This window comes from Delphinapterus leucas, chromosome X (genome assembly GCF_059928025.1).
Source record: "Delphinapterus leucas isolate spDelLeu-1000000601 "Yukka" chromosome X, BTC_Dleu_Yukka2, whole genome shotgun sequence".
NCBI lineage: Eukaryota > Metazoa > Chordata > Mammalia > Artiodactyla > Monodontidae > Delphinapterus > Delphinapterus leucas.
Genome location: NC_143150.1, coordinates 114939224 through 114967059, shown reverse-complemented (window position 1 = coordinate 114967059; position 27836 = coordinate 114939224). Strand labels below are relative to the sequence as shown.

Sequence of the window (27836 nt, the reverse complement as noted above, 5' to 3'; positions counted from 1 at the left end):
TAGGGAAGCCTGGGAAGAATTTACTAAAAAGGAAGCATTTGACTCATGATCTGAAGGAGGTAAGGGAGTAAGCCACAAGAGTATTGCTACCAAACCCAGGTTCGGCTGCTTGCTGCTCATAAGCCAATAATTCGAGAGGCAAGTGTCAGTAGAAAGGAAAGGTGCTTTAATCAGAAAAGCTGGCAATCTGGGGAGAAGGTGGACACGTGTCCAGAAACCAACTCTGAAGATTCTGGTCAGCCATGACAGTTTGTAAAGGGAAAAATGGGGGTGAAGAATCTCAGTGGATCATCAAGGCAGGAGGTTGCGTTCTGCATCATTCTCCATTGGGTGCAGACTGGCTGACTCTTTCTTCACATGTTATCTTGCCTGCATGATCTGCCTGCAGGAGCGCTAAGGGAGCTTTTGGGGGTAGAGAGCTAGTCATTTTTTAACTGCTTCATTCTTCATTCTTTCTTCTTTTTATCTAGGAAAAGAATCAACAAGTTAGACAAGGCTTGGTGTGCATTCAGGAGAACATAGGTCAGGAGTTAGTTTCAATTGCTTAGTCATCTCATTCTTATAATGAGGTTATTTTAAGGTTAGAGGGGAACAGAAATGGGCAAACAGGAAAGGGGCAAAAGAGCTGCTTTCAGTATCTGAGCAAACATTTCAGACAGAGGGAACAGCAAGGGTATAGGCCCTAAGATGGGACTCCACTCAGCATAATCTAGGAACAGCAAGTATGGCTGGAGCAAAGTTAGTAAGGGTAGGCGCAGGAAGCAAAGGTAACAGGGGCCAGGTCATACAGGGCCTTCAGGGTCAGTGGAAGGATTTGGGCATTTATTCAGAGTGAGATGAGAAGCCATTGGAGAGTTTTCATGATCAAATCATATTTTAACAGGATCACTCTGACTCTTACGTGAAAAATAGAAGATACGAGAGCAGAGGGAGGGAGAACAGTGAGGAGATATTTTAGTGATGCAGGTGAGGGATGACGGTGGCTTAGACCAAGGTGATAGTAGTAGTAGAGATGGTAAGAAAAAGTCATATTGTGAACATATTTTGAATACAGAGCTGATACAGCTTTCTGGTGGATTGACTATGGGCTGTAAGAGAAGGGAAAGAGTCAAGATTGACTCTGGTATTCTGGGTGTGAGCCACTGTGGGGAGAAGTGGAATTGCCATTTACTAAGGTATAGAAGACCAGGAGAGGAGCAGATTCGGTTGATGGGTGGTGGATATCATGAGCTCAGTTTTGTACGCATTAAGTCTGTTGAGTTAGGCAGCCTGCAGCTCAGTCAAGAAATCCCGATTGACTATATAAATTCATAAGTAGCTAAAGCTCAGGGTTTGTAAACATTCTTAGAAAGAAAGTTCAAAGAACTTTCAGCCAGCTGCTCCCTACAATAAACAGAAAGTGCTAGTGATGGTGTTAGAAAGATTTTATTGAATGATGATTCAGGAAAAAAGATAAAAATATGTTTTTTAAGAGAATGGACCCTCACAAATGTTTACAAAAGGAGTCTATTTTTGGTGGTCAGTAAGCCTTATGAGCTTATACTTTGAATTCTCTCTCTCTCTGTCTCTGTCTCTCTGTCACACACACACACACACACACACACACACACACACACACACACTACCCCAAACACAAAAAGATACAGTCATGGTCAAAAACAAGATCTAGTCTCCAAGGACTAGAAGAAAGAACAATATTGCACACAACAATAAATGGGAAGTAAAGCCATATACCTGGTAGGCTCTGAGTCCAGAAAGAGCTAGAAATGACTGGGAGTCTACTCTAATGGGGATCAGAGAACAAATGGACCACAGCTATGTCAGGGAGCTGAAGATTGACTCACTGGGTGAAACCAACTGGGAAGGCAAGCAGAGCTTCCTCACCCACGAGTATAAGGAGGTTGAATAAAGATACAGCAGTTGACCAGAGCGCTGACTCCTATAAGGTGATTCTTTCCTTAGTAAATGGAAATTATGGGAAATCCAGAGAACCCCTTAAAATAAAATTTGAAATAATAACAAGATGATTAAGAACACTGAATATTCAGAAGCACTGATACCAACTAGATATCCTGGATGTGTAAGATATAGTCAGTGAAATAAACACTCTATAGGTAAGATATACTTTAGACTGTTTAAAATCAGAGAGAGAATTAGGAAATTGGAAAACAGCAGAATGAATTCACCTAAAAAGCATTGCAGAAATATGAAAGATACATAGATGATAAATTGAGAGGTACCAACATAAGTCTAGAGACAAAAAGAGAGAGACTAGTAAAGAAGGCCCTTTGAAGAGACAATGCCTGAGAATTTTCAGAATTGAAGAAATAACACCTTCAAGTACAACACAATGAATGTGAAATGAGATTAATTAAAATCAGTTATAACCTAGACACATCATAGAGCAATTGCAGAATATCAGGGATAAAGAGGAAAATATTTTAAAAGCTACAGAGAGACTAAAGACAAATTATAACTAATGACAGAGTAGCTACAGATTTTTTATTTATTTATTTATATTTGGCTGTGTTAGGTCTCTGTTGCTGCGCATGGGCTTTCTCTAGTTGTGGCGACTGTGGGCTACTCTTCATCGCGGTGCACGGGCTTCTCATTGCAGTGGCTTCTCTTGTTGCAGAGCATGGGCTCTAGGCATGCGGGCTTCATTAGTTGTGGCACGCAGGCACAGTAGCTGTGGCTCGCGGGCTCTGGAGTGCAGGCTCAGTAGCTGTGGCGAATGGGCTTAGTTGCTCGACGGCACGTGAGATCTTCCCAGACCAGGGTGTGAACCCGTGTCCCCCGCATTGGCAGGCAGATTCTTAACCACTGCGCCACCAGGGAAGTCCCTAGCTACAGATGTCTTAAGGGCAATGATAGATGCTAAAAGAAAATAAAGTGATATATTCAGAATGCAGAGGGAAAATTATTTTCAACTCAGAATTCTATACCCAGCTAAGGTATTATTTTATTTAAGAGTAAAGGGTTTTTATATTTTCAAACATAAAAATCTAGCAGTGTTTGCTACTCACAGACTGCTATGAAAGAACTTCTAAAAGACATACTTACTTGAGCATGAACCTGGAAGAAGGGTGATCTGAAACTAAGAAGGAAAATACAGAAATAAAATATAGTACAAATTTTCTGTCTCATGAGAAAAACATTCATCATCAGTAAAGCAAAGATTCCAGGCCTCTTTCTTTTTGAACTTGGTCATAATACCTTATATGATCTGCTATGTTATCCATTATAGTCATGTATCTGTTCTTAATGTCTTGCTCTTATTAAATATTTTATGATATCACTAGAAACTGGGAAAAATGATAACAATTAAATATCTATCACTCAGAATGAATAATTCCATCAGTTCTACTAGAAAAGACTACACAAGATTGTAAATCTGCACCTCAAAGTATTTAATCATACTTGCTGATAACATGAGGAAACCTTCACTGTCAGGATTTATTTATATGTATGAATAATGAGCAATTTCTGATACAAGTTTTTAAGGAATCTTTGAATCTGTTTCAGGGGTCCCCAAATCACCCACACGTCCAGTGATTCACTAGGACTCAGAAGCCTCAACATATAGTTGTACCCACAGCTAAGATTTTATTACAGTGATGCAGCAAGGGTATACAGCCAGATCAGTAAGGAAAAAAAGATACACATGAAATCTGGAGAAATCCATGTGCAGGTTTCCTGTGCTCTCTCCTTCTCATGACAGATCATGCAGAGTGCACACTTCCCCAGCAGCAAAAATACAGTCACATGGGGGTAGTGTCTCTGCCCAGGGGAGCCCATTGAAGACTCAAGTACCCAAGGATTTTAATGGGTTGGTTACATAGGCATCCTCTGCCTAGCAACTACTTTTCCTTTCCTGAAATGAAAGCAAGTGTTGAGTCCCCAGGTGGGCAAAATCATCTTATCGCTTAGGGAAGCTTCATGTCAGTACAGGGAACTGTTTACCAGCCAAGTTCCCATATGTCAGCTGAGGGCTAACCTTGCAAGCGGGCCTTTCTAAAATAGCAGCCTCAGGCCTGCTATATTACTCTTTTCTACACAGAGACCTATTTCCTTAACGGTAGTTTTCATTGTTTTTTCCATTACTTTCAAAAGCATATAATTCAATTAACTCTTTCATTTTAGAAAATGTCACATCACTTGGAAAAATAATGACGTCTCTCTTAAGAGAATTTCATTGTAATAGTTACAATATTTTAAAAAGACAGCTAAAGCTTTGCTTCTTTGAATGATGGATAAATCTGTAATGTGTGCCTAGGAGTTCTTAGGTTCCAACAATATGTATACTGATTATACTCTGCAATCATGATGAGTATGAGAATATATTTTTATAGGGAAAGAAAAGATAATCTTGTTAAAAAAGAAAACCTGGAGAGCGTAAAATATGTTTTTGTGTAGATTTTAAAGTAGACCTTAAGGTTCTAAGAAATAACGTGAAAAAGCATAGGAAGTACATTATATAACTCAATTCTTTTGAGCTGTTTGTTATCCATGTAGCTTCCTAAAAACAAACCACCCCCATCTTTGTCATTTTTAAAAATAATGAGCTGTAAAATTATAATGATTACTTGTGGAAACACAAAAGGAAAAAACCCAATCAGTAATTTTACAGCCAAACAATTTAGGGAAAATAACTAAATGTAAATTAACTATACTTAAGCACACTAGCCTGAGTTATTATTTTGAAGCAAAGTGCACTCAAGAAAATTAACATAGAATGATGGGTTTTATCTTTTATGCTCTCTCTCTAAAATTGATTGTGAATTTCTGTAGCCATGGATCCTGCAGAGTTTTATACAAACACACATCCCGCATATATATGTATTTATATTACTTTGACAATTGGGTGATTATTTCTGCGTTACACTGAATGTCAGCAAATTATCTGACCCTTATCTTTAGGACTAATATCCACCCATAATATTATATTCCTAAGAATTATGTAAACCATATATAAATCATGCAAATTATTATGTAAGTAGAATGTTATTTTACAAGCAAAGATACTAAATAAGGAAGTATGTCACAGAATACGAATTTACTTTATAAAACCAAGGCCAGCAAATTTTATGTAGACAAAATCCAATTGCCCCTTACAGATATGAAGAAGAATCTGTTACCTAAAATTCGTTTTGAAGGATTATCTGTGAATTAAAATTACACATGCTATCTCTCTACCCTGTTAGCTAGCTAATCATATGAACATAATTAACCTTATTTAGACCAGTGAACAATCTAGTTTAGTAGACTGTCTGACTGGAACCAGTGATTTATAGTCATTAATTGAAAGCTAGACCAGTCATACAGTTGTGGGTTTTTCTATTAAGACATTACGCTATTCTGGTCCTTAGCGTGGAATAGACTGATAGGTGGGTTTAACTGAGATGGTTGTTAGCTAGGCGAGTATGATGCAGGAAGTATATAGCTCAAGGAAATGGTCATAACGATGTCCCATGGAAAGCAAGTAGAAGAATAGAAATAAAGGCACGAAAGGTGGTAAAGTCAATAAATTGGATGCCTCAATGAAGATTTTCTAAAAATTGCTGGGTTGGAGGTATTATACTATGTAAAACGGAGAATGGAGGCAGTTGTTGGAGTATGCTTAAGAGTAACAAATATAGGGTCATGGGGGTGGGTAGCTGAAGAGTGGAGAAGTAAAGAACGTTAGAGATGAGGGACTGAGAGAGCCAACATACTGACATCACCTACATGAAGGTTAGTTCCCCATAATAGAGACAGAAGTAGGTGTGAGAAGAAAATATTGATTCAAGTGCTGAAATATTTAGCAACTGAGGGGGAGGGCCTAGGAGATCAGTAGCTCATGGTGGCTTATGGTATATAATGAAATTCAAAGGAACAAGTGATAGTCATATTTGCTTGACAACTTCATAAGATTTTGTGAGAATCAAATGAGATATTGCCTGAGAAAGCACTATAAACCCCTAAGAAAGGTAGTGCTCTGCATATATGAGCCCTCAGTTTCAGCCCTGCTTTGTGTCCCTATTTCTCTGCCTACAAAATAAAGACCAAGATAATATTATTCTCTCCTGCTTCATGAGAAAGTAGAAAGTTTGGCGGCATGTTATATATGAATTTGTTTTGAGTCTTTGGAAAAAGAAGGTCCTTTCGCTGACCGGGGTTCAGAGTCACACCGTTCAGCTTTTGAGTGTCCTCCGCAGCTTGTTGGGACTCCGATGGCACCCTGCATATCACATAACATTCTTCCCTATCTTTGATTTCAGACATTTCAGCAGTCTTCTCTGCAGCACAAATCAAAGAAGAAAAACAAAGGTAAGAAAAGGAAATGAAACATTTAGCTGCTTAGTTTGCACTGGGATAATCACCAGCACAGTTCACCCATCCTCTCTTGCCTGAGCCCAGTGTGGTTTGGAAGAGAACAACCCCCTAGCACAAGAGCTACCAAGACCGGCTTCTCCTTCAGGTCAATTATGATACAAGGTACCTTTTGCAACACATGGTCTCAACAGGTTTTCAGACTGGGATCACGTACTTCAGATTAAATTGTATGTCACTCATGTGGGCGAAAAGGTATTAAAATTTTCCATAGTTTTTTATTCTGATACAAAGAGAAAATAAGAATTTTTAAGGTTGTTAAGTATCCAGACTTATTTTTATAATCTATAGATTAACCTTCTACCTTCACACATATACAAAATTTAAAGAGCATTCTTACCCACTATTATCTTTAGGTCCTATAGCCGGCAAGAGCAAAAGACGAATTTCTTGCAAAGATCTTGGCCGTGGTGACTGTGAGGGCTGGCTTTGGAAAAAGAAAGATGCGAAGAGTTATTTTTCACAGAAATGGAAGAAATACTGGTTTGTCCTAAAGGATGCATCCCTATATTGGTATATTAATGAGGAGGTAAGACAAAGCACATTTTGTTTTCTCATTCATTTTATCTTTAACCAAAAGAATCATCGTTTTGAGACTTACATTTTAAAATCCTATGATCACCTTAAGGCTAATTCAGGAGACTTCTGCTGGTTATTTTTCAGTCTGCCTTCTTAAAATGGTTGCATTGTGGGGTTCTGGAAAGGCACTTGTCTCAATTATTCTAATGTAGCAACATATTTGAAATATAGATAATGTATAGTAAAATTCTGTATGTCGAATTAAAAATACCAAACTAATTCAAGCAATAGCTTACTCAAAAGGATTATACATGGAAATTTGATAAAGATTTTTAAATGTCTTGCTTTTGTTCAAAGTTTTAAAATTTTTTCTGTTTGCTTTTTTGGGAGGAAGTCCTTTAGTAAGTTAAGTAAATTAAATTAATACCACCTGCATTTGTTTCAGTTTTTCTTAAGGAATAAATGAACTAGTAGACTAGTTTCAAAAATCTTCAAGTATTCATTTCATTTGGCCCAATAGGGACAGCAGGGGGAGGGTATATAATACATGCCAATTGTTCTTATGATTTCCTGTTTCATTTCCAGTAAACAGATTTATATCCAGAGTAATTATATAACCTGTCACATATCACAACAGATATACAGTATACCTTATTTTTTGATATTCCCTTAACTCTACATTTGCTTCCTTTGCCATAGCCATCTATCAGTTCACCTTAAGTTTTTTATTTTTTTTATTTTTTACATCTTTATTGGAGTATAATTGCTTTACAATGGTGTGTTAGCTTCTGCTCCACAACGAAGTGAATCAGCTATACATATACATATGTTCCCATATCTCTTCCCACCTTAAGTTTTTTAAACAAAAATTTCTATTGTTAGCTTTTTTTTTCATAAAAATGTATGTGGTTTAATGTAGTGTGCTGGCTAAAAACTTTTTGTATGCCAATCAAGTAGTATAAAAACATAACGTCTTTATGTTTCTCTTTATTTTAGATCACTTGTAGATTATTTGCTGAATGCTTTTCTGTCTTTCAGAGTTTAATGGGGAGATCATAACTACCCCAAAAGTATTTTAAATTGTTCAAAATTTTTAATTTTAACATTAAAGACATCAAGGGTAACATAACACAAATCAAAGAGATTTGAGACTATTGTATTTACCCTAAGATTGGAAGAAAAAAATGCTCAAATATTGAAAAATATTGGAAGTTATACTGCTCTTGCATATAACACACACATTTTAGTCACTATCATTAGCATCAAATTTTATTAAGTTTTACATATAAACATACACACACATACTAAAAGAATTGAGAACCCCTATTCTTTTTCTTTGAGATGGCAGATGGGAGTATGATGTCTCTTGAACTTGATATATAAGGAGCCATGAACTGGTACAGCACAGATCAAAGTTTGGGAGTAAAAGTCTGACGAGTTGGCTCATGAACATGAAAGGGACAACAACATTTAAAGGGTTTAGCCAAAAATAATCTTAGCCTAGTTGTAATAACTTGCATCTGATGTAAGATTTTAGATAATTCTCCTGTCTTGTATTCCCATCCCACATTGGGGGGGGGCATTTTATGGATTTCATTCAGTTTTCCAAGTGAAACATGACTTTTATGTATATATAGCATGTAAACCAAGTCAGATATTTGAAAAGCAAATTAATCTCTTCATTTGTAAAATCTTGAGTACACAAAATAATTATTTAATTCAGGTTTAAGAGATTTTTTTTTGGAGACAGAAAAGGAATTGAATTAGTAAATGTCCCTACATTTTATATCTGAACATTTAAAATGGTAGAAAATTGAATTGTAAATGTGGACTACAGTTATTTTATATGTTATAAATGTGTATGTACATTCTGAGGGAAAAATTACTTATAAAACAGGTTTCACTTTGAGAATTAAAATTTTTTCTATCTTTATTTTAATATAAAAAGGATTTTTAAACATTTCTGTATGTATTTTAATTTGTGCTATTCTAAATGTTCAAAATATACCTTCAATTTAATGGACTATAACAGGTAAGACTGAAATTCTGATCTCTAAAATGTCTAATTTAAAGGATTAAATGAACTGATTTATTAGTATAGATATTTAAGGCATAGTTGTATAGTAGCACCAGCTTCAAACCTTTATATATAATACCCTAAACAAGAGTGTTGCCTCTTTAGGATGAAAAAGCAGAAGGATTCATCAGTCTGCCTGAATTTAAAATTGATAGAGCCAATGAATGCCGCAAGAAATAGTAAGTTGATTTTATTTGGGGCGAGGGAGAGAAAGGAAGGGTAGTTTTGTTTTTTTTTTAATTTCTAGCTTTTAAATTATAGGTTGCTTGTCTAATGCTTTCAAATTGAGGTAATAAGAAAGCAGTTTTGTGGGCAGAAAATTGAATTTTTCACTCATTTCTGTCATCACGGCAGAAGCATTATAATATATGTGAACTCAGATTAGATCTGAGGTAATTTTTATCCATAAAAATTGTTTGGTTCTAACTTATTTCCCAATTTGAAATAAATAAATGTACTCTGTTTCCTTTTGCAGTGCATTCAAAGCCTGTCATCCTAAAATCAAAAGCTTTTATTTTGCTGCTGAGCATCTTGATGATATGAACAGGTAAAGTTACTTAAATTTCAAAATACTTAGAAAGTCAGTTAGGCTTAGATTTCTGTTTTCCACATCAATGCCTAGAGAATAATGTCACTGAAGTTTCTAGATCAGTTTAAAATAAAATGGACCCAGCCATAGCTCCATGTAGCCATACCTAATTTTAAAGAATGGCATTTTAAAAAGTCAAAATAAACTCATTGACTTCTTGTCAAGTTTACCAACAATGTGCCAGAATCCATGTATAGGCCCAAAAAAAAAATCCACTGTAGAAAAAAAAAATTTTTTTAAGTCCACTTCAAGAATATGTCTTCAAATTTATTCCCATGTGAGGAAAAAAGGATACCCACAAAAAAAGCTGACTTTTCGGGCTTCCCTGGTGGCGCAGTGGTTGAGAGTCCGCCTGCCAATGTAGGGGACACGGCTTCGTGCCCTGGTCCGGGAAGATCCCACATGCCGCGGAGCGGCTGGGCCCGTGAGCCATGGCCGCTGAGCCTGCGCGTCCGGAGCCTGTGCTCCGCAACGGGAGAGGCCGCAACGGTGAGAGGCCCAAGTACCACCAAAAAAAAAAAAAAAGCTGACTTTTCCAAGTGCTGAGTATTTATGACAGAATATCCATCTCAATAACTTAGGCATAGGCATAGTTGGTGTATCTCTCTGTCACCTTTCTTCTATCACTGGACAGGATTGTGCAGCCAAGTGATTAGATGGCATGTGGTTATTTGGTGGCCCTGGGAAAATCTGGATATATATTTTTTCATTATCTACAACATACTGCTTCTTGTTTCCATTTTGGCTCTTATGAGTTTGATCCTTTCTTCCTTTTTCTTTCCTTTCTCCTTTCCCTTTTCTAGATTTGTAGAAATTGGATTTAAGATTCAAAATTTTCCCCTTCACAGGTCTTCAGTAGGCAGTGCATGTTAAATATATGATGTGCCAACAGTTAGGAAGACGCAGAATAGCATAGTGGTTAAGAGTATGAACTTTGGAACCAGGCTGTCCAAATTCCAGCCGTCCCACTTAGTAGCTGTGTGACCTTGGATATAGAACTTAACCTCTCTCTGTCAGGTATTAACTCTTTTTAAAAAATGGAGATAATAACCATCTCCATCCATAGAACTTTTATGAGGAGCAAATAAGAACGCATAAAGAGCTTAGAATAGTACCTGCTAAATTGTAAGTGCTATATAAGTGTTGCTTTCAATATATATTCCTTTTATATACTTAGGGTTCTCATGCCTTATAACTTTCTTTGTATATCTCTAAAGAGTTAGTGTTCAAATATTTTTAAGCACAAAATTTTGGAGCTTCATAAATGTGCTTGAACACGCTAAATGGACACTTAATATGCTTTTATAAATAATCTTGTTCTTTGACACTTCAGGGTATAGGCGTGATTTTTCCAAACCAAGGATATGAATACAAGGAGAGGGCAAAGAAAGGTGTTGAGAAAACTTGATAAAATCTTTTATAATTAATAGGAGAACTGAGCCTTTCTTTTATTGAAATATAATTGATTAACAATGTTGTGTTAGTTTCTGGTGTACAGCAAAGTGATTTTTTTATATATTTTCTTTTCTTTTCTTTTCCATTATGGTTTATTACAAGATATTGAATATAGTTCCCTGTGCTATAGAGTAGGTCCTTGTTGTTTATCTATTTTATATATAGTAGTGTGTACCTGCTAATCCCAAACTCCTGGTTTATCCGTCCCCCCCTTCCCCTTTGGTAACCATAAGTTTGTTTTCTATGTCTGTGAGTCTGTTTCTGTCTTATAAATAAGTACATTTGTATCATATTTTAGATTCCACATATAAGTGATATCATATGGTATTTGTCTTTGTCTGACTTACTTCACTTAGTATGGTAATCTCTAGGTCCATCCAAGTTGCTGCAAATGGCATCATTTCCTTCTTTTTTAAACTGAGTAATATTCCATTGTGTATATATACCACATCTTTTTTATCCATTCATCTGTTGATGGACATTTAGGTTGCTCCCATGTCTTGACTATTGTAAATAGTGCTGCTGTGAACATTGGCGCACGTGTATCTTTTTGAATTATGGTTTTCTCCAGATATATTCCCAGGAGTGGGATTTCTGGATCATATGGTAGCTATATTTTTAGTTTTTTAAGGAAATTCCATACTGTTTTCTATTGTGGCTGCACCAATCTGCATTTCCACCAACAGTGTAGGAGGGCTCCCTTTTCTCCACACCCTCTCCAGCATTTATTGCTTATAGATGTTTTGATGATGTCCATCCCTACTGCTGTGAGGTGATACCTCATTGTAGTTTTGATTTGCATTTCTCTAATAATTAGCGATGTTGAGCATCTTTTCATGTACCTATTGGCCATCTGTGTGTCTTCTATGGAGAAATGTATACTTAGGTCTTCTGCCTATTTTTTGACTAGGTTGTGGGTTTTTTGTTTTTGTTACTGAGTTGTATGAACTGTTTGTATATTTTGGAAATTAAGCCCTTGTCAGTCACATCATTTGCAAATATTTTCTCCCATTCCTCAGGTTGTCATTTTGTTTTGTTTATGGTCTCCTTTGCTGTGCAAAAGCTTATAAGTTTGATTAGGTCCCATTTGTTTATTTTTGCTTTTATTTCTATTGCCTTAGGAGACTGACCTAAGAAACCATTGCTGGGATTTATGTCAGATAATGTTTTGCCTATGCTCTCTTCTAGGAGTTTTGTGCTGTCATATTATATTTAAGTCTTTAAGCCATTTTGAGTTTATTTTTGTGTAAGGTGTGAGGGAGTGTTCTAACCTCATTGATTTACATGCAGCTGTCCAGCTTTCCCAACACCACTTGCTGAAGAGACTGTCTTTTCTCCATTTTGTATTCTTGCCTCCTTTGTCAAAGATTAATTGAGCATAGGTGTGTGGGTTTATTTCTGGACTCTCTATTCTGTACCATTGATCCATATGCCTGTTTTTGTGCCTATACCATGCTGTTTTGATTACTTTCACTTTGTAGTATTGTCTGAAATCTGGGAGTGTTATGCCTCCAGCTTTGTTCTTTTTCCTCAGGAATGCTTTGGCAATTCTGGGTCTTTTATGGTTCCATATAAATTTTAGGATTATTTGTTCTAGTTCTGTGAACTGAGCCTTGTATTTGGTTTCCATAATCTTCTCTTGATTTGCATGTTACCATTCTTGAAATTTCACACTAGCCAATGAGAATTTGAAGAGCTTATTCTCAAAATGAAAATGTTTATGTACTTGTTGGGGAGGGGTGGTACTCTATTTTGTGTTTTAACTATTTTATACTTCTACTGTTCTTGTTACTCACTATCCATTTTACCACAATTGAGCTCAATGCCCTTAGGATAATTATGAAGGGTTTACATCATAACCGAACAGAAAATAAGTGGTATATATAATCATGTCCTCTCCTACAAGATAGATCCACTAGAACACAGTTACTTCCATCCAGGAATTAACATAAATTAATCTTTCGTGATACTTGCTAATCAGGGTCTTTTTAGGTTTAGAAAATAGCCTGTTCAAAAATGCATTTTTATGAACTATAAAACCATTCTTGATCTCCATTCTCTACCCTGTGTTAGCAATAACTCAGAAGTGTATGATGTCACTAACTCTTCCCTAATACTCCTGTGGATGTATCTGGTTCAGGATATCAGAGAAGAAGCTAAACCAAACCCATATGTTTCATTTTGTTGCCTTTTCTAAGCAATGGGTCAAAGAAAAAAATAAATAAATCTGATCAAATATGTCATCTCCACATGGTACATTTAAGAGTGCTGTTTTATGTAAGCCTTGCCATGGTGTACTACAACCTTCAGAATTAAATTGTCCTGAAATACTGAGTCTTTCTTTAAAATTTAAGTATAGTGGACTTTTATTGTTTTGCCCGCTTTTTATTTTTTGAATAAGCATATTCCTAATGTCTGCTTTCAATAGGCAAGTTTATTAAAAATTACTTGTCAGTAGGATGGAGGAGAGTCAGTGCTGGCAATATTCACAGAGGATTGGTGTTGGGGAGAGACAGCCTCCAACAACTTTATTTAATAAGCTGATTGTTACATAACAGCAAGATGATGTGGGTGTTGGTTCATTCTATGTGTAGTCCTTTGAAGGCATGTACCTAAGCCTTCAAGAGATGATATAGTTATAAATAATTATAATTATATTATAATAATTATAAATAAATGCCTTACCTGGTTATTTCATAATTTCTAAAATATTATCATATGTATTTTTAAAATGTAGTGCTAGTTTTGACGGGACCTAGTAACTGGAATGAAAAAGCAATCCTTAGATTTAATTTTCTTCTGTAAAATCCGCATGTGTGTATACACATACATACGCACATGCATACATATACCCAAATACATATAACATAGAATATTAAAATCTCACCATCTATTTTTTGAGTAGCTTTAAGTTTGATTGTGAGGTAATCTGCAAAAACACTTTTGAGCACCCTACCACCAATCCATCTGTTCCATCCTCAGAAATGAGCATTGAAACGTTAAAAAAAACTTTTTTGCCAGCCTGTGTGAAATCTGTGGGAAGAAAACAAAACATCATGTTTCTCAAGTATTCTGAGACTTATTTACTGAATTCACTTGGCCTATGTATTCCTTTTCATGTCAGCACATATGTCCTTATAATTGTCAGGACTCACCAGTTTCTGTTTAGTGTGATTATCTTACATTTCTTCCCCAGTTCTTACTCTGGTTTCCCTCTCAGTACATTATTCTGTGTCAGCTGTTGACAGCTTCATTGGAACATTCACCATAGGCCCAATCCTCTTATCCTTAAATATTGTCTGTCTCCCTCACTGAAGATACAGGCATCATGAAAACAGATACTTTGTTTCATTTATCTTTCTCTATCCTCAGTGCCTAGAACAGTACCTGGCACACATTAATATTTCTTAACTCAATTAATGCATATATATCTGCTGTTCATAATAGCATATAAACACCAAACCATAACTGCAGCAAGTGTTTGGATAAGCATCTTCTAACTGAGGCCTAAGGACAACTTTATCCAAGACAGCAACAACAGTTGTGTAGCATTCAGCCTTTTGTGTCTATACATACAAGTTTACGCATACACTTTGTAAAGAGTTTTTATTGGGGACAGAATTTTTCTTCCTAAAAGTAGTTTAATTTTTTAATTGTCTTGTGGAATTTAGGAATCCTGGAGCTCATCAAAGGCAGAAATTATGTCTTATTCATTTTTGGACCCACAAAACGTAGCTCATTGTTCAGCATACAACAGGCATTTAATAAATGTTGTTGAGCTGAAAAATTAAGAAGCCTCTTTTTAGTTTCCTTATTCATCTCATGAAGACCTCACTGCTCTTTAGACTTCTGATAAAATGAAATTTCAGTGATATATTAAAAAGTATTAAATATAAAGTACTGAATTAAAATTCATTAACAAATATTCCTCTAGTGATATCAACATCATTTCCACCCAAAAAGCACCAAGCCAGTCTTTCCTAAGAGTGCTAAGATTCACCTTGTAGTACAAATTCAACCCCTTTCTTACTACAAATGACCTATAGGCTAGATTTTAATTTTGACCTTTTACTAATGATTGGAGTCATTTTTAAAAGGTTATTTGTCATGAAGTTAACTTCTTGACTTACAGTTTATAATTTTCTGGATCATGTGTATATATCATGCTACTGAATTCATTTGATCCATTTTTTTTCCATTTCTGCTCCAGTCCCTTCTTTACTTCCCATAGTTGAGGTGATCATTACATTGTAGGCTTTGTCAAAATAAAGTTGTGCTTTAAGTGACTTATTCTTAAAATTAAAGCTTAAATTTCCATGGATGTGATTTTGTCCATTAGAGAAACAACTTTCCTCCCTCCCTTTTCAAGATATTCTAAGTATCTGATGCACGGTTAACACCACTTGGCATAAATGATGAAATATATGAGTCACTTCAAAGAAAGTCATCTTCCACTTGACAGGGGAGATAATCTCCTAGGAGAAAAGCTTCTCAGACACAGTTTTTTTCCTAAAAACATGTTTCGATCAGATTATTCCACAATTTAATGATGTTAACTATACTAGTGATTCCAAACTTACTCAAGCTAGTTTGGAAGGTTGATTCTTCCTTACTTTCTTATTTGGGAAGATATATGGATCATAGCTCAGGATTGACCAGTGGGAAACTGTCAGGTTAGTTTAAAGATTTTGTGATTTGATAATCTGATGCAGTGTAAACAGTTATCCAGAATAATGAACACAGGGAGAGACCTGGTGGGACAAAAGACAGAGATTGAAATAGTGCTTTGCTTCAGGCAGTTCCCTACATTGGCAATAGCAACTCTTCTGAAAGAGGAAAGAACTAAGATTTATTTCTAAATTACTATTGTTCATGGAAATAAATTTTCAAGATCTAAACAGAGATTAAGATTGTATATGCTCGTTTTGTGTTTGGAAAAACCTAATACCCTTGTATTTAGAGACAAATTTCCAAAGTATACTACTACTGAGCTGTGTTTCCCTTTGGATCATTAAACTTAAAGGAGATTCATCAAAACTAATATTTCATAGTAAAACATATTTTGACAGGCAAGGTCTATAATTTTTTCCCTTCTCAGGACAAATTATATCTGATATTGTTTAAATATCTCTAAAGGAGCATTTGTTCTGAAGAAACGGAACAGCAAAAATATTTGGAGTGCTTTTACATTTAGAGCAACAGAATTAATAGGGCTTTGGTCATCTCAAAACCCTTTATGTTGCAGATGTTAACAGGTTTGCCCAAGACTTTTCTAGTGAAGTAGCATCTTTAGTGTGGGAGCAGTTTGTACTACAGCAAATTATAGCTCATTGAAGACTCCATGTGTTAAGAGTAGCAAAAAGCACACCCTTTATCTGGGATTATTCCATATATTCTTATACATTTTAAAATAACTATTCCCAAGAAAATAGTTAAGTATAAAAAAATCAGTTGCAATGTTACTGACTTTAATATTTGTTTCTTCAGGTGGCTTAACAGAATTAATATGCTGACTGCGGGATATGCAGAAAGAGAGAGGATTAAGCAAGAACAAGGTAAAGGAATACTTTTTTTTTTTACTATTGTGTTACACTTCTTTTTTCTTGCTGTTTTCCTATACAGTGATTCACTGCTATCACTTGAGAGAAAATGTGTATGTCAGTCTGTGGTTATTTCTCTTCTGTTCACTTTGAATCCAAACCATAGCATCTTATGGGTAAGGTTTAGTAAATTAAACAGGAAATAAACTCAAATTTTTGGAGCAGCTAATGTGGAGTTCATTCCTGTTTCTTGCCATCTTCTTTAGTCTACTTCCTATGGAGGAAAAAAATTTTAAAAGCCTAGGGTGGGAGGGAGGGAGATGCAAGAGAGAAGAGATGGGGGGATATATATGTATATGTATAGCTGATTCACTTTGTTATAAAGCAGAAACTAACACACCACTGTAAAGCAATTATACTCCAATAAAGATGTTAAAAAAAAAAATTTAAAGCCTAGAATTTGGTCCTTTATATTGACCCAAGTCAAGGTCCTTGGTGGTGAGTTGTTTTTTCTACTTAGTGGTTTCACAGACATTTAAGTGCTCTTTTATGCAAAGAGCTCAGATGAATGATCCCTTCTTCCATAGATTATCTCATTTGCTTGTGTTCTTCAGTTCTGTTACTTTGTTAGCTCTGTGATCTTATGGAACTTGCCTTAGTATTGACCTCACATTTATGAAATACAGTATCCTGATGCAAAATTGAAATCTTAACAAAAGTTGTGGTCACTATTCTAAAAGTAGCTTCAGGGCTTCCCTGGTGGCACAGAGTATTAAGAATCCTCCTGCCAATGCAGGAGACACGGGTTCGAGCCCTGATCCAGGAAGATCCCACATGCCGCGGAGCAACTAAGCCCGTGCGCCACAACTACTGAGCCTGCTCTCTAGAGCCTTCGAGCCACAGCTACTGAAGCCCGCGCGCCTACAGCCCAGTGCTCCACAACAAGAGAAGCCACCACAGTGAGAAGCCCGCGCACTGCAACAAATAGTAGCCCCCGCTCACCGCAACTAGAGAAAGCCTGTGCGCAGCAATAGAGACCCAACGCAGCCATAAATAAATAAATAAATTTATTTTAAAATAAAAGTAGCTTCACATTTCCCAAAGAATGTTTGCTATACATCCCTTGGAGGCATAAATAGTTCTTTGAAAACTTTTGAGACATCCTGAAGTTAAAAGGATTCCACACATTGATACACATATTTCTAGCTGTGTCTCCAGTGGACATAGCCTGTTGGTCGACGTGAAGAATCTGAAAACCTACTGTTTCGTCACGGAGAAAGCTTTTTAAATATCTCAAAACTAACAGTTAGAGAGATGTAAAGAAGATAACCAGATCCCAAAACCAATCTTTCAGCAAATATTTAGGTCAGGGGTCAGCAAACTTTCTGTAAAGATCCAAATAGTAAATATTTTAGACTTTGCAGGCCTTAAGGTTTCTGTTGAAACCATTCAACTCTGCTATAGACACATGAAGGGAAGTGGCTGTACTTCAATAAAGCTTTATTTATGGACACTGAGATTGAATTTCATAACATTTTTCACATTTTGAAAAATATTCTTCTTTTGATATTTTTTATCCACTTAAAATGTAAAAACCATTCTTGATCCACAGGCTGTATAAAAACAGGCAAAGAGTCTCATTTGGCCTGCAGGCCACAGTTTTTCAACCCCTGGCTTAGAGCCATGGGGTGAGAGAATGGGGGTGACTAGAGCAGTGAAGGGTGAGGAGATAGGGCAGGAAGATTTCCAAGAAATAGCAAAATATGGTTACTGCCGATGGGAATTCAGCATCTTATTGAGACTCTAAAAAATTCACACTTGAAACTGCCTAAGAAAAATTAAAGAGCAACATAAAGTAAATGAGTACTAATTTTTGCACCACATGCAACTGATTTAAAAAATTGCTAAGTGGCTGCAAAATTTTTTTAAAAACCTGAGAAGGAGTCAGGATTAATGAGGAAATACTTGGAGAAAGTAATCAGTGAGCCTCATATAAAGTTAGCGGTGAAGAGGCAGAGAAGATATTTTATTAAATATTAAAGTGTTTCTGAATAAGGCCTTCAGCTAACACTCTAATTGTATTAAGGTGAAATAAGCACCCATCCTGCCTGAAATTACATTGAATTCTAGTAGAAAAGATACTCTTAGTACAATATGGAAAGTGAAACATGGGAAAGTACAAAGCAAATTCCATGGGAATGAGGCTAGAGATTCCTTCTAGGAGGGAAATTGGAAAAAAACATTATGTGGACTCATTATCTGAACTGGTTGTCGCAGGATGAGAAGTAATAAAATAAAACATTCCTGGGAGTGGAAGCAGCATGAGTACTTCCACAAATAACATGGAAACCATCTCTATCAAATCACTGTGCACAGGCAAATCCCAGCCAGGACTATGAAGTGTCAGGCCAGTTATTGTCACATTTCTTCATTGTTAAAAGTTTATTCCCCACTTTCATACTTCTACTTAATTTATAGGCCTACAATTATAGTAAGAGAGCTAAATACACAAACACACACACACACAACACACACACACACACACCAGCCTTCCTTTTCAAATTATAAAGCATGAAAACTGTTCTTTAAAAGTGCATATAGATTTCTCAGTTTTTTAAGATGCAAGAATTAGAAGTGTGGGCAATGTGCCAATAGGAGAATGAATCTTGAAAAAAGTCAATTTGCATGAATAAGGAACGTTGGATTTTCAGGCTTCTGTATTTTATCACTCGGCATTTCTTTGAAGCTGAGCATGGCCTTGATTTTAGTGGATTTCCTTTGTACTTGTCATTATATAACCAAATTTCATTATGGATGAAAGAACTGGTAAGTCATATTGCACATGCACGTTCCAAAAAATACTCATTCCATGGATTCATGCTGCCATAGTCTGTCATGTGAGTATTTATTTTAGTGCCTACTGGAATGTGGTAGACAATCATAGGTAGAAGCTAATAGTTACAGTTCAGGTCTCTACAGCCAGAATCTCTGAAATAATTTAGATTTCCACCTAGAGTATACATTCATCAGGTACTCTAACGTAGGTCAGAAACATATTAGACTTCCTACCTTATGCAGGATTAGGTCTTACGTATTCTGTATAGACAACTACTGGATGCACGTGTCTATTCCACACTTCTGTAGAATTGTTTGACATCTAAGTACCATTCTCAGTAGGGAAGTTTAAACTTGATACAAAATATAGCTCTTTGAGAATTGGGAATATTTCAGAAAGATGCAAAGGAATAACTGCCAAACACTGTTTCCATTTAAATACTCAGTACAGCTTGGAAGTGACTCTTTCATTGACTTAAATAAAAGTTTAGTGAATTGCTGTCTTTAACTACAGAAGTATAAAGGATATGGGGTTCTTTTTCATTATGCATTGTTTTACTTAGAGAAAACAGGGTTACAGTAAATTCTGCCAAGATCATAATTTAGCTAATTGTCTGCTAATCATTTTTCTATATTTTTCCAGCTTCAAATCAGACATTCATGACACATTATTTTCAGTCACACACAAGGTCTTTGTAAAGCTTTAATTACATAAAAGTGAATGAAATACATTGTATTTCTTTGATAGTTCTAGATGAAAAAGTCAATTTCTTTCAAATTATCCTTTTGTATCAACATGAGAAGTAAAGTGGAAATTTTCCTCTTCTATTGATGGCACTGTTTATTCATGATTAGTTACTTGTAAAATTGAATATCACTGCAAGAGACATTAAAAGTATCCATTTATTTTGTGCTAAATAGAGAGCTAAGAAAAATAAATTAATTTGCTCTTAGAATGAAAATCAGACTGGTTTCAGCCTCTGGGAAGCAGTGTGCCTGTAATTTTCCACACAAAACCAAAATGCCTAAATTTTCTGTGTAGCCTCTTCCCTGGCATTGCTCTCAAAGACACATGGGTTAGTGTGTGAAATGAAGTTAATTTGCAAAGTGGTATTTCAGCCTTTTCTTAGGCAACCCAAGAAAACTTTGGTTTGGTGGTGTTTTTTTCTTTAATAAACCAAGAATTACATCAAATAAAGGATTAGAATTCTTCCTAATTTAGCGGGGGTTGTGGGGGGCTGGGGGGGAGAGAGAGAATCTCCTAAATCTGTCACTTGTAATAATAGCTATAAAGATCTTGATAAAATGGTGATCATCTCCCTCTCAGTGTGCTGACAGGACCCCTTGAGGAGCTAATTCCTTGAGACCCAAGGTCTCAGTGCAAAGGTGAAGGGGGAACTCAGCACAGGTCCCATAGTTTCTGGAAATAGTGGGAAGGGTGAGAGCAGAGTGATCTTCACAAGCCTACTGCTTGGGAGCAGGGTGAGGGGGTGCTTGGTACCTCCACCTCCAGCAATAATTTCTCAGTAGTATTTCAAGCTCCCACAAAACTACCCAACTGAGACCCCAGAGCTCCAGAATTCACTTTTCATTGCTGGAACTTGCTACAAGAAAAAACTAATGTCTAAGAAGATGAACACTAGGCATTTATCTCCTGCGTGATCTGGGTCAGACTGTCCTGGCATACCTACAAATCCACCCAATATTAGGGACCTTAATATTTATTGAGTGCTTTCAAGATGCAAGGCGCTTGAATATACATTACCTTAGTAGTCCACTCACACAACTCTGAAAGGTGGTTATTATTAGCCCCCTTTTACAGATGATAAGACAGACTCAAAGAGATTAAGTAACTATCACAAGAGCACAGAAATGGTAATTGGTACAGCCAAGCACTGAACCTACATCTGCGCGAGTATATAGTTTATGCTTTTCCCACCAGTGTTTACTGGGTCCATTTCTGGGCAACTACATCAATTCATATTTGAGGGGAGACTTAGTATGCTGCCCATCACTGGTGTGACCCAGTGTAAAAACCAGATCTCAAATTTAGGTTAACTAGTGTTTGCTTATCCTTTACTCAAAGGGAATAATTAAAGTAGGACTTGGATTTTCAGAGACCTTGTATTCTGAGGCCTGAATATAATAATCTCCATTGCTAAAGAATTTTGAGCAGCAGGAGGAGGGGGACTTGAAGGATCATGAGTATATGTCACATTAAATTCTCCCGCTAAGTCGTACAAAGAGTCCCAGTGACTTGGCCCTTCGAGGCTTAGAGCAAGGCAATTTCTTAGTTCAAACCGCAGTTGTACTACTTTCTGTTTGGCATATTATAATAAGTACTCAGTAAATATTAGCTGTACTTATTAATCAGCACCACAAGGAAAATATATAAAAATATTACAATATGGGAATTCCTGGGTGGATAAGGGTACCTGTAAAAACATGTGCCATGGGGCTTCCCTGGTGGCGCAGTGGTTGAGAGTCTGCCTGCCGATGCAGGGGACACGGGTCCGTGCCCCGGTCCGGGAGGATCCCACATGCCGCGGAGCGGCTGGGCCCGTGAGCCATGGCCGCTGAGCCTGCGCATCCAGAGCCTGTGCTCCGCAACAGGAGAGGCCACAGCAGTGAGAGGCCCGCGTACCGGAAAAAAAAAAAAAAGTGCCATGATTTTTCACCTACATCTGAATATAAGTTAAGGTTCTTTTGTGATTTCGATTTTCATAAGAATAAGGAAACTTTTCTTTTATCATTTGAAATTCATATGGATAATAGTTCTAGGTTTTTCCTTGTAAATCACATAAAGAATTAACCCAGCAGTTACAGGGTGGTTGAGATATTGGTAGAACAGATTCTGATGATTGGCCTTTGTGGTGTAGTTTACTTACTTGACTAATGTATCTCTCGGAGTTTTTCCCCTTCCCTCTTGCCTGAGGTCTGCCAAGTCACTTTGTCTAGCGGCTTACATTTTCTACCCTTTTAAGTAGTTCTAGAAGTTTGGAATTTACAGCCCACATCAGCAGATTTGCCCTTTTGCGTTTGGCAAGAATCAGGGCTTGCCATGTGTTTCCAAGTAGAGGTGGGAGTATGGTGTTATAGAGATTCATGTCAGCATGACTCTGGAAACAGCGACTGTTAGATAACCAGTGAACTGAAGCCACAGAAGAGGATTGAGAACATTATTTTTGAAGCTGTTTATACCTGTAGAGATCTACAGCAACCTATGTATTTCTTCTTTGAGTGTTCATCTTTAGGATAAAATGATACACCTCTAAGAGGCATCATGTGACATCATTCATTAATTGAAGCTTTAAGTAATTTGGAATCTAAAATACCCTAAACCTTATTTGACTTATGCAGTGTCTTTGTCTTAACTCCTTTTTTTTTTGACGATGACAACAGAGCAAAATTTAATTTGTAGTGTTTGCCAATTTCCATGGTATAAATACTCCCACCACGGCTGATTCTGAACTCCGAATGCAATATCAACCATTGGCAAAATTCCCGAAAATTTAATAATCAGCCTTCTCAAGCTGTGACAAGTCAGCTCCAGCACCCCACTGGAGGCATATTGCCATACCTAAAATTGTGGCTATGTGTAATTGCTTGCTTTAAAAGGAGGCTGGAATTAGGTGATTGTACTCTTCCTTCTCAAAACCCAACTGAAAATGAAAGTTGGTGGGCCTGGAGTAGCGAGTGCTGGGGAGCAGGGTGCCGGAATGGAATTTAAACTTCCTTTTGTTAGCTGGTAGTGTGTGTTCCTGAAAATATGGCTAGAAACTTTTAACAGAATGTTGATGTATCCATGTGTGTGAATTTTCAGATTACTGGAGTGAGAGTGACAAGGAAGAAGCAGATACTCCATCAACACCCAAACAGGACAGCCCTCCACCCCCCTACGATACATACCCACGGCCTCCCTCCGTAAGTTGCCAGTAGGAATATACTCAATATAGCATCAGATTCTTTGACCTGAGACATTATGTAGTGAATTACATGTCAGACCTTGGGGTTTTTAGGGGCAAAGAAAACAGGGAGTCTAAAAGCAATAAGGGAAAAAAATTTTAAGTATACAAAGAATATTTAATCAGGAGAAGCAGTCACCACAGATTCCACACTAGTAAGTATCTTACCAGTTTTATTAAGAAAACATACCATTTGTGTCAGAGTAGCCTTCATGAAAATATCAACAACAAAAAAGTTTTCTTAGAAAAAGATATATAAATTGACCTTATCTATTCTACACTAACAAAGTTAATTCCTATGTCCTTTAGAAGCAATTGTAAAAATTTATATTATATCTGTATTGAACATGTTTTGGCATGTAGCTTTTCAGGCAGCCATGGGGTCTGGTTTAATGTATATGTGTTTATGTGATGCTCTTCTTCTTAAGACTTCTTAAACCTGTGTAAATTATTCTGTGTATAGACTGTACCTTGATCTTTACAATTGTCCTGGTTTGTTTTATGCCCATTTCCCATCAGAATTACCAAAAGAGTCTCGATGCTGTCCCATTTTAGGCAATACATTGCATGGTCACTGTACCATAAGAGTCAATTCTGCCTGTCTTGAGACTGAGTCTTCCAAACAGGAAATGGAAGCTGGATTTAAGTGACAATAGCAGCCACCTAATTCTACCTCCTTATTACTACAGGGGATTTTTAACAAGAAAGGTGCTATGCAAGATGTTCATATAATTCTAGGCCACTTCTCAACCTTGGCTGTGCATGAGAATCACCTCTGGAATGTTTTAGAAATGCAGATGCTCAGGCGTCATCCAGAGATATTAAATCAGAATATTTGGGACTGCAAACAGCTCACTGGACTGGACTGTGAACTTTTTGAGAACAGGGACCCCGTTCTGTTCACTGTACATCCCTATGGCCTAGCACAACACTGGTACTTATTTATTAAGTGCTCAATACATATTTCTGAAATGAATGAATGAATACTTTTGGCTAAGGACTAAAAGGAAAGTCACATTTTTAATTGAAATGTTTGATGACAGTATCTCTTATCTAAGGGAAAAAGGAGAAAAGTAGACAGAAATGCAGAATTGTTCCTCTCCGTATACACATTTCATTAATAAATGCTGCAGTGTACCAAGTGCAACAGACAAATGAAATAATGAAGTCAGTAACAAGATATAGTTTATATCATATTTTCCCTCTTTCCCTAAAACATCAGGGTCTAAATAGTTCCTTTAAATATTTGTAAACGTGGGGGAAAGGGAAACTGCAGCTTGACCAAACCGCTCTTTAATCATAGCAACTTGTGAATTTCAAGAAGGAAACTACTCACATTGTGATTAACATGTGGGAAGATAAACTGGCTGCCCACAGAAGATGCCACTTAACTTCTCCTTTACCCAGAGGGGAAGGTGTACTTTCACCTTAGTCGGGCTTTTCCTGGCCACAACCTCAGCCTCAGTCGTAGTGATCACATCTAACAAATCTGGCTCCTCCTGCCAGGAAGGGGCCTGGGCTGGTCTGCTAGCCCCCAGAGCTAGAGTAAGGCTTGTCCCAGTAAGGGTGCCTGCAAGACTTTTATAGCATTCACTTGATGCCCGTCCTTTTTCTTGGTTGTGCTTTGTGCTGTAACATATATTCCCAAACTTTAAATTCCAAGGATAAGAATATTCCATTTTTCTTTTGTGTTTATGTGCTTTGAAGTGGCTATGCTCAAGGCAAATGCTAATTCCCATCAGGGTGTAATCTCATCCTTTCTACATTTTTAACTCTCTAGAAAGTGCCACAGAACTGACAAGACTGTAAGAAAGCTTATTCTTGACACTCTAAGAGCAGACATTCACCTATGAAGAAGAGGAAGGCTTGTGTCCGATTAGAGGCACCTTGTTTTTACATCCAAAATCCTGTCTCCTTGCTCTCATCCCCAGACTCCATAACATCTGGAAATATGAATTTGGCAACAATTCAGGATTTTGAATGCATAGAGATTTCAAAACTTAGGATTTTTTTGTTTTTAGTTGCTAAATATTTCTTACATAGGCACTCACGTTGCCTTATACTTTGCTGTAAAAGTTTGCACTAGTATGTCACATTTTTCATGAGAGCCCAGCGTAGCTGTATTTCTATACATTCACGTTTCAGTCTCTTAAAATGTCAGCTGGGGCCTAACTTTGAGATGGTGGAAATCAAATGTGTTCCTTGGTGATAGGCATGGTCTGTTATTTCTGTGGAGACTGATCAGAGGCTCCTTTCCACAGATGAGTTGTGCCAGTCCTTACGTGGAAGCGAAACACAGCCGGCTCTCCTCGACAGAGACCTCTCAGTCGCAATCATCCCATGAGGAGTTTCGCCAGGAACTGACTGGGAGCAGTGTGGTGTCCCCCATTCGCAAGACAGCCAGTCAGCGCCGCTCCTGGCAGGATTTAATCGAGACGCCCCTGACGAGCTCAGGGTTACACTATCTTCAGACTCTGCCCCTGGAGGATTCCGTCTTCTCTGACTCCGCGGCCATCTCCCCAGAGCACAGGCGGCAGTCCACCCTTCCAACTCAGAAGTGCCACCTACAGGATCACTATGGGCCGTACCCCTTAGCTGAGAGCGAGAGGATGCAAGTGTTAAATGGAAACGGGGGCAAGCCTCGAAGTTTTACTCTGCCTCGAGATAGCGGGTTCAACCACTGCTGTCTGAACGCGCCGGTTAGTGCCTGTGACCCGCAGGATGACGTGCAGCCCACAGAGGTGGAGGAAGAGGAGGAGGAGGAGGAGGAGGAAGGGGAGGCAGCAGGGGAAAACATAGGAGACAAAAGTAAGTATGCCGATGGAGATTCTCAGCCTGTATACACACATTCCTAACCTTTTCAAACTTCTTATTTTAAGAAAATAGAATTCTGTTTCCCTTTTTTCTTAAAATAATGGTTTTGCTGCATAGGAAGTCAGGTATCCCTTGGTGTCCCACTTTCAGAACTTGAGTAACTTGGGGGAAAAAAAGATGAGTAATGAAGCCTACATCCCAGGACACCCACAGCTAGAGCAAATAGTTTTTTTTTTGGCCCATCTGCCTTTTAAGGTTGATGGCATTCATTTGTTTTGCTTCCTCCTCTTATCCACTTTCTTTTCACTTGCATGCATCATCCCTTTGGTCCACAGTTGTTGCCCCCTGAGTTTGGGTTCAGAAGCTATAAATGCTTCAAGCAGGGTGTTAGCAGAACCTTGGTTGAATAAGTAAGTGAATACACATACACACACTCACACATACATACATACATAACTTCCCTTTTCACCATGAGAAGGTTGAAAGGAAAAATCCAAAAGAATTTTTCGAAGAAGAAATTTTACATAGCATTTCTATCAACTTCAAATAGCAGAATATGTTTCTAGAAACCAATTTGCCAAAAGCATCCATTTACTTTCTTGGTATGTATGTTGATTGCAAAGCTCAATTTATGTGAATCAGCTCTTGAGAGAGACAAGTCATTAAGTAACCCTCTGACTGGCATTAAGAATATGTTTACTAGTTATCAAGTTATTTGTCCAACATGCCATACCAAGCTTCTGTTTATAACTAATGTGATATACCAGTCCAGAAACCCAAGCTAGTTTAAGAGAAAGGCTATAACTCAGTTATTTTACTTAGAAAGAAAATCTAGTTCTGGCTATAAGAATTGAATATAAAATACCCCCAAAAATAGTGTCGAAGAAATAGTATGAAATCTCTTTATTCAAAATGAAGTATGGGCCAATTAGTGCAGATGACCCAAGCTGGTGCTGATGAAACAACAGTTACTGCTTTGGTCCCACGAGGGCATTAGACTTCTCTTTTTAAAGGATACAAACAGACTGTGTCCTTCAGCCCATTTCACACAGTATGGAGACTTTGATTACAGGATATGTTAGTGTAACTTCTTCATCACAACTGGGAAAACAACTCAAATCTCACAGGTTACCAGCAGGTCAGGAGCCTCATGTCAATTTGAAGCTTGTATCATTTAAAATGAGGGTTACTTTGGAGATAATCGACAAGAAAATACAGTGGACCTTTTCTACTATCAAAATATGAGTTGCTTATAATAAAATTCTTATGTTAAAGCAGTTTCCATGTAAAGTATATTTTAGCCATAATCTCCATGAGGAGCCTTTTAAAAGGTATACTGTTGGTTCAGGAAAGGTGATTTACCTGCCACGCCCTCACGACATTCACATCTATTAGAAATTATAGAAGAGTCTTGTGGAGGAAAGATCTAGGAACCATGTCAGGCCTCTGTAGGAGTTCTGGCAAGCACGATAATATATTTTTAATATTAAGAAGATTAGTATAAGTTGTTTTCTAAAACTTAAATAAGGATGAGTTAGAAACCTCCTTTCAACTGTTGTCCAGGTTCTGCACAACTGCTACAACTAAGCATGTGAGGTTTATTCAGCATTCTACAAACGCATTGGGGAAAATACTTCATCTCTGGCATTTTAAAATAAATTGTGTTGAAA

The 27836-nt window shown here is 37.2% G+C and overlaps 1 protein-coding gene across 5 annotated transcripts in view; it reads left to right on the top strand.

The window, feature by feature from the left end:
• CNKSR2 (connector enhancer of kinase suppressor of Ras 2) overlaps positions 1-27836 on the top strand; it is a 255875-nt gene that overhangs the window by 189244 nt on the left and 38795 nt on the right. For all 5 annotated transcript variants that reach the window (XM_022560502.2, XM_022560501.2, XM_022560500.2 and 2 more), the window contains 7 exons: positions 6261-6309; positions 6729-6901; positions 9074-9147; positions 9444-9515; positions 16500-16567; positions 23211-23311; positions 25614-26160. In XM_022560502.2, coding sequence (XP_022416210.1) covers positions 6261-6309; positions 6729-6901; positions 9074-9147; positions 9444-9515; positions 16500-16567; positions 23211-23311; positions 25614-26160 — 1084 coding nt within the window. The remainder of the gene's footprint in view (positions 1-6260; positions 6310-6728; positions 6902-9073; positions 9148-9443; positions 9516-16499; positions 16568-23210; positions 23312-25613; positions 26161-27836) is intronic.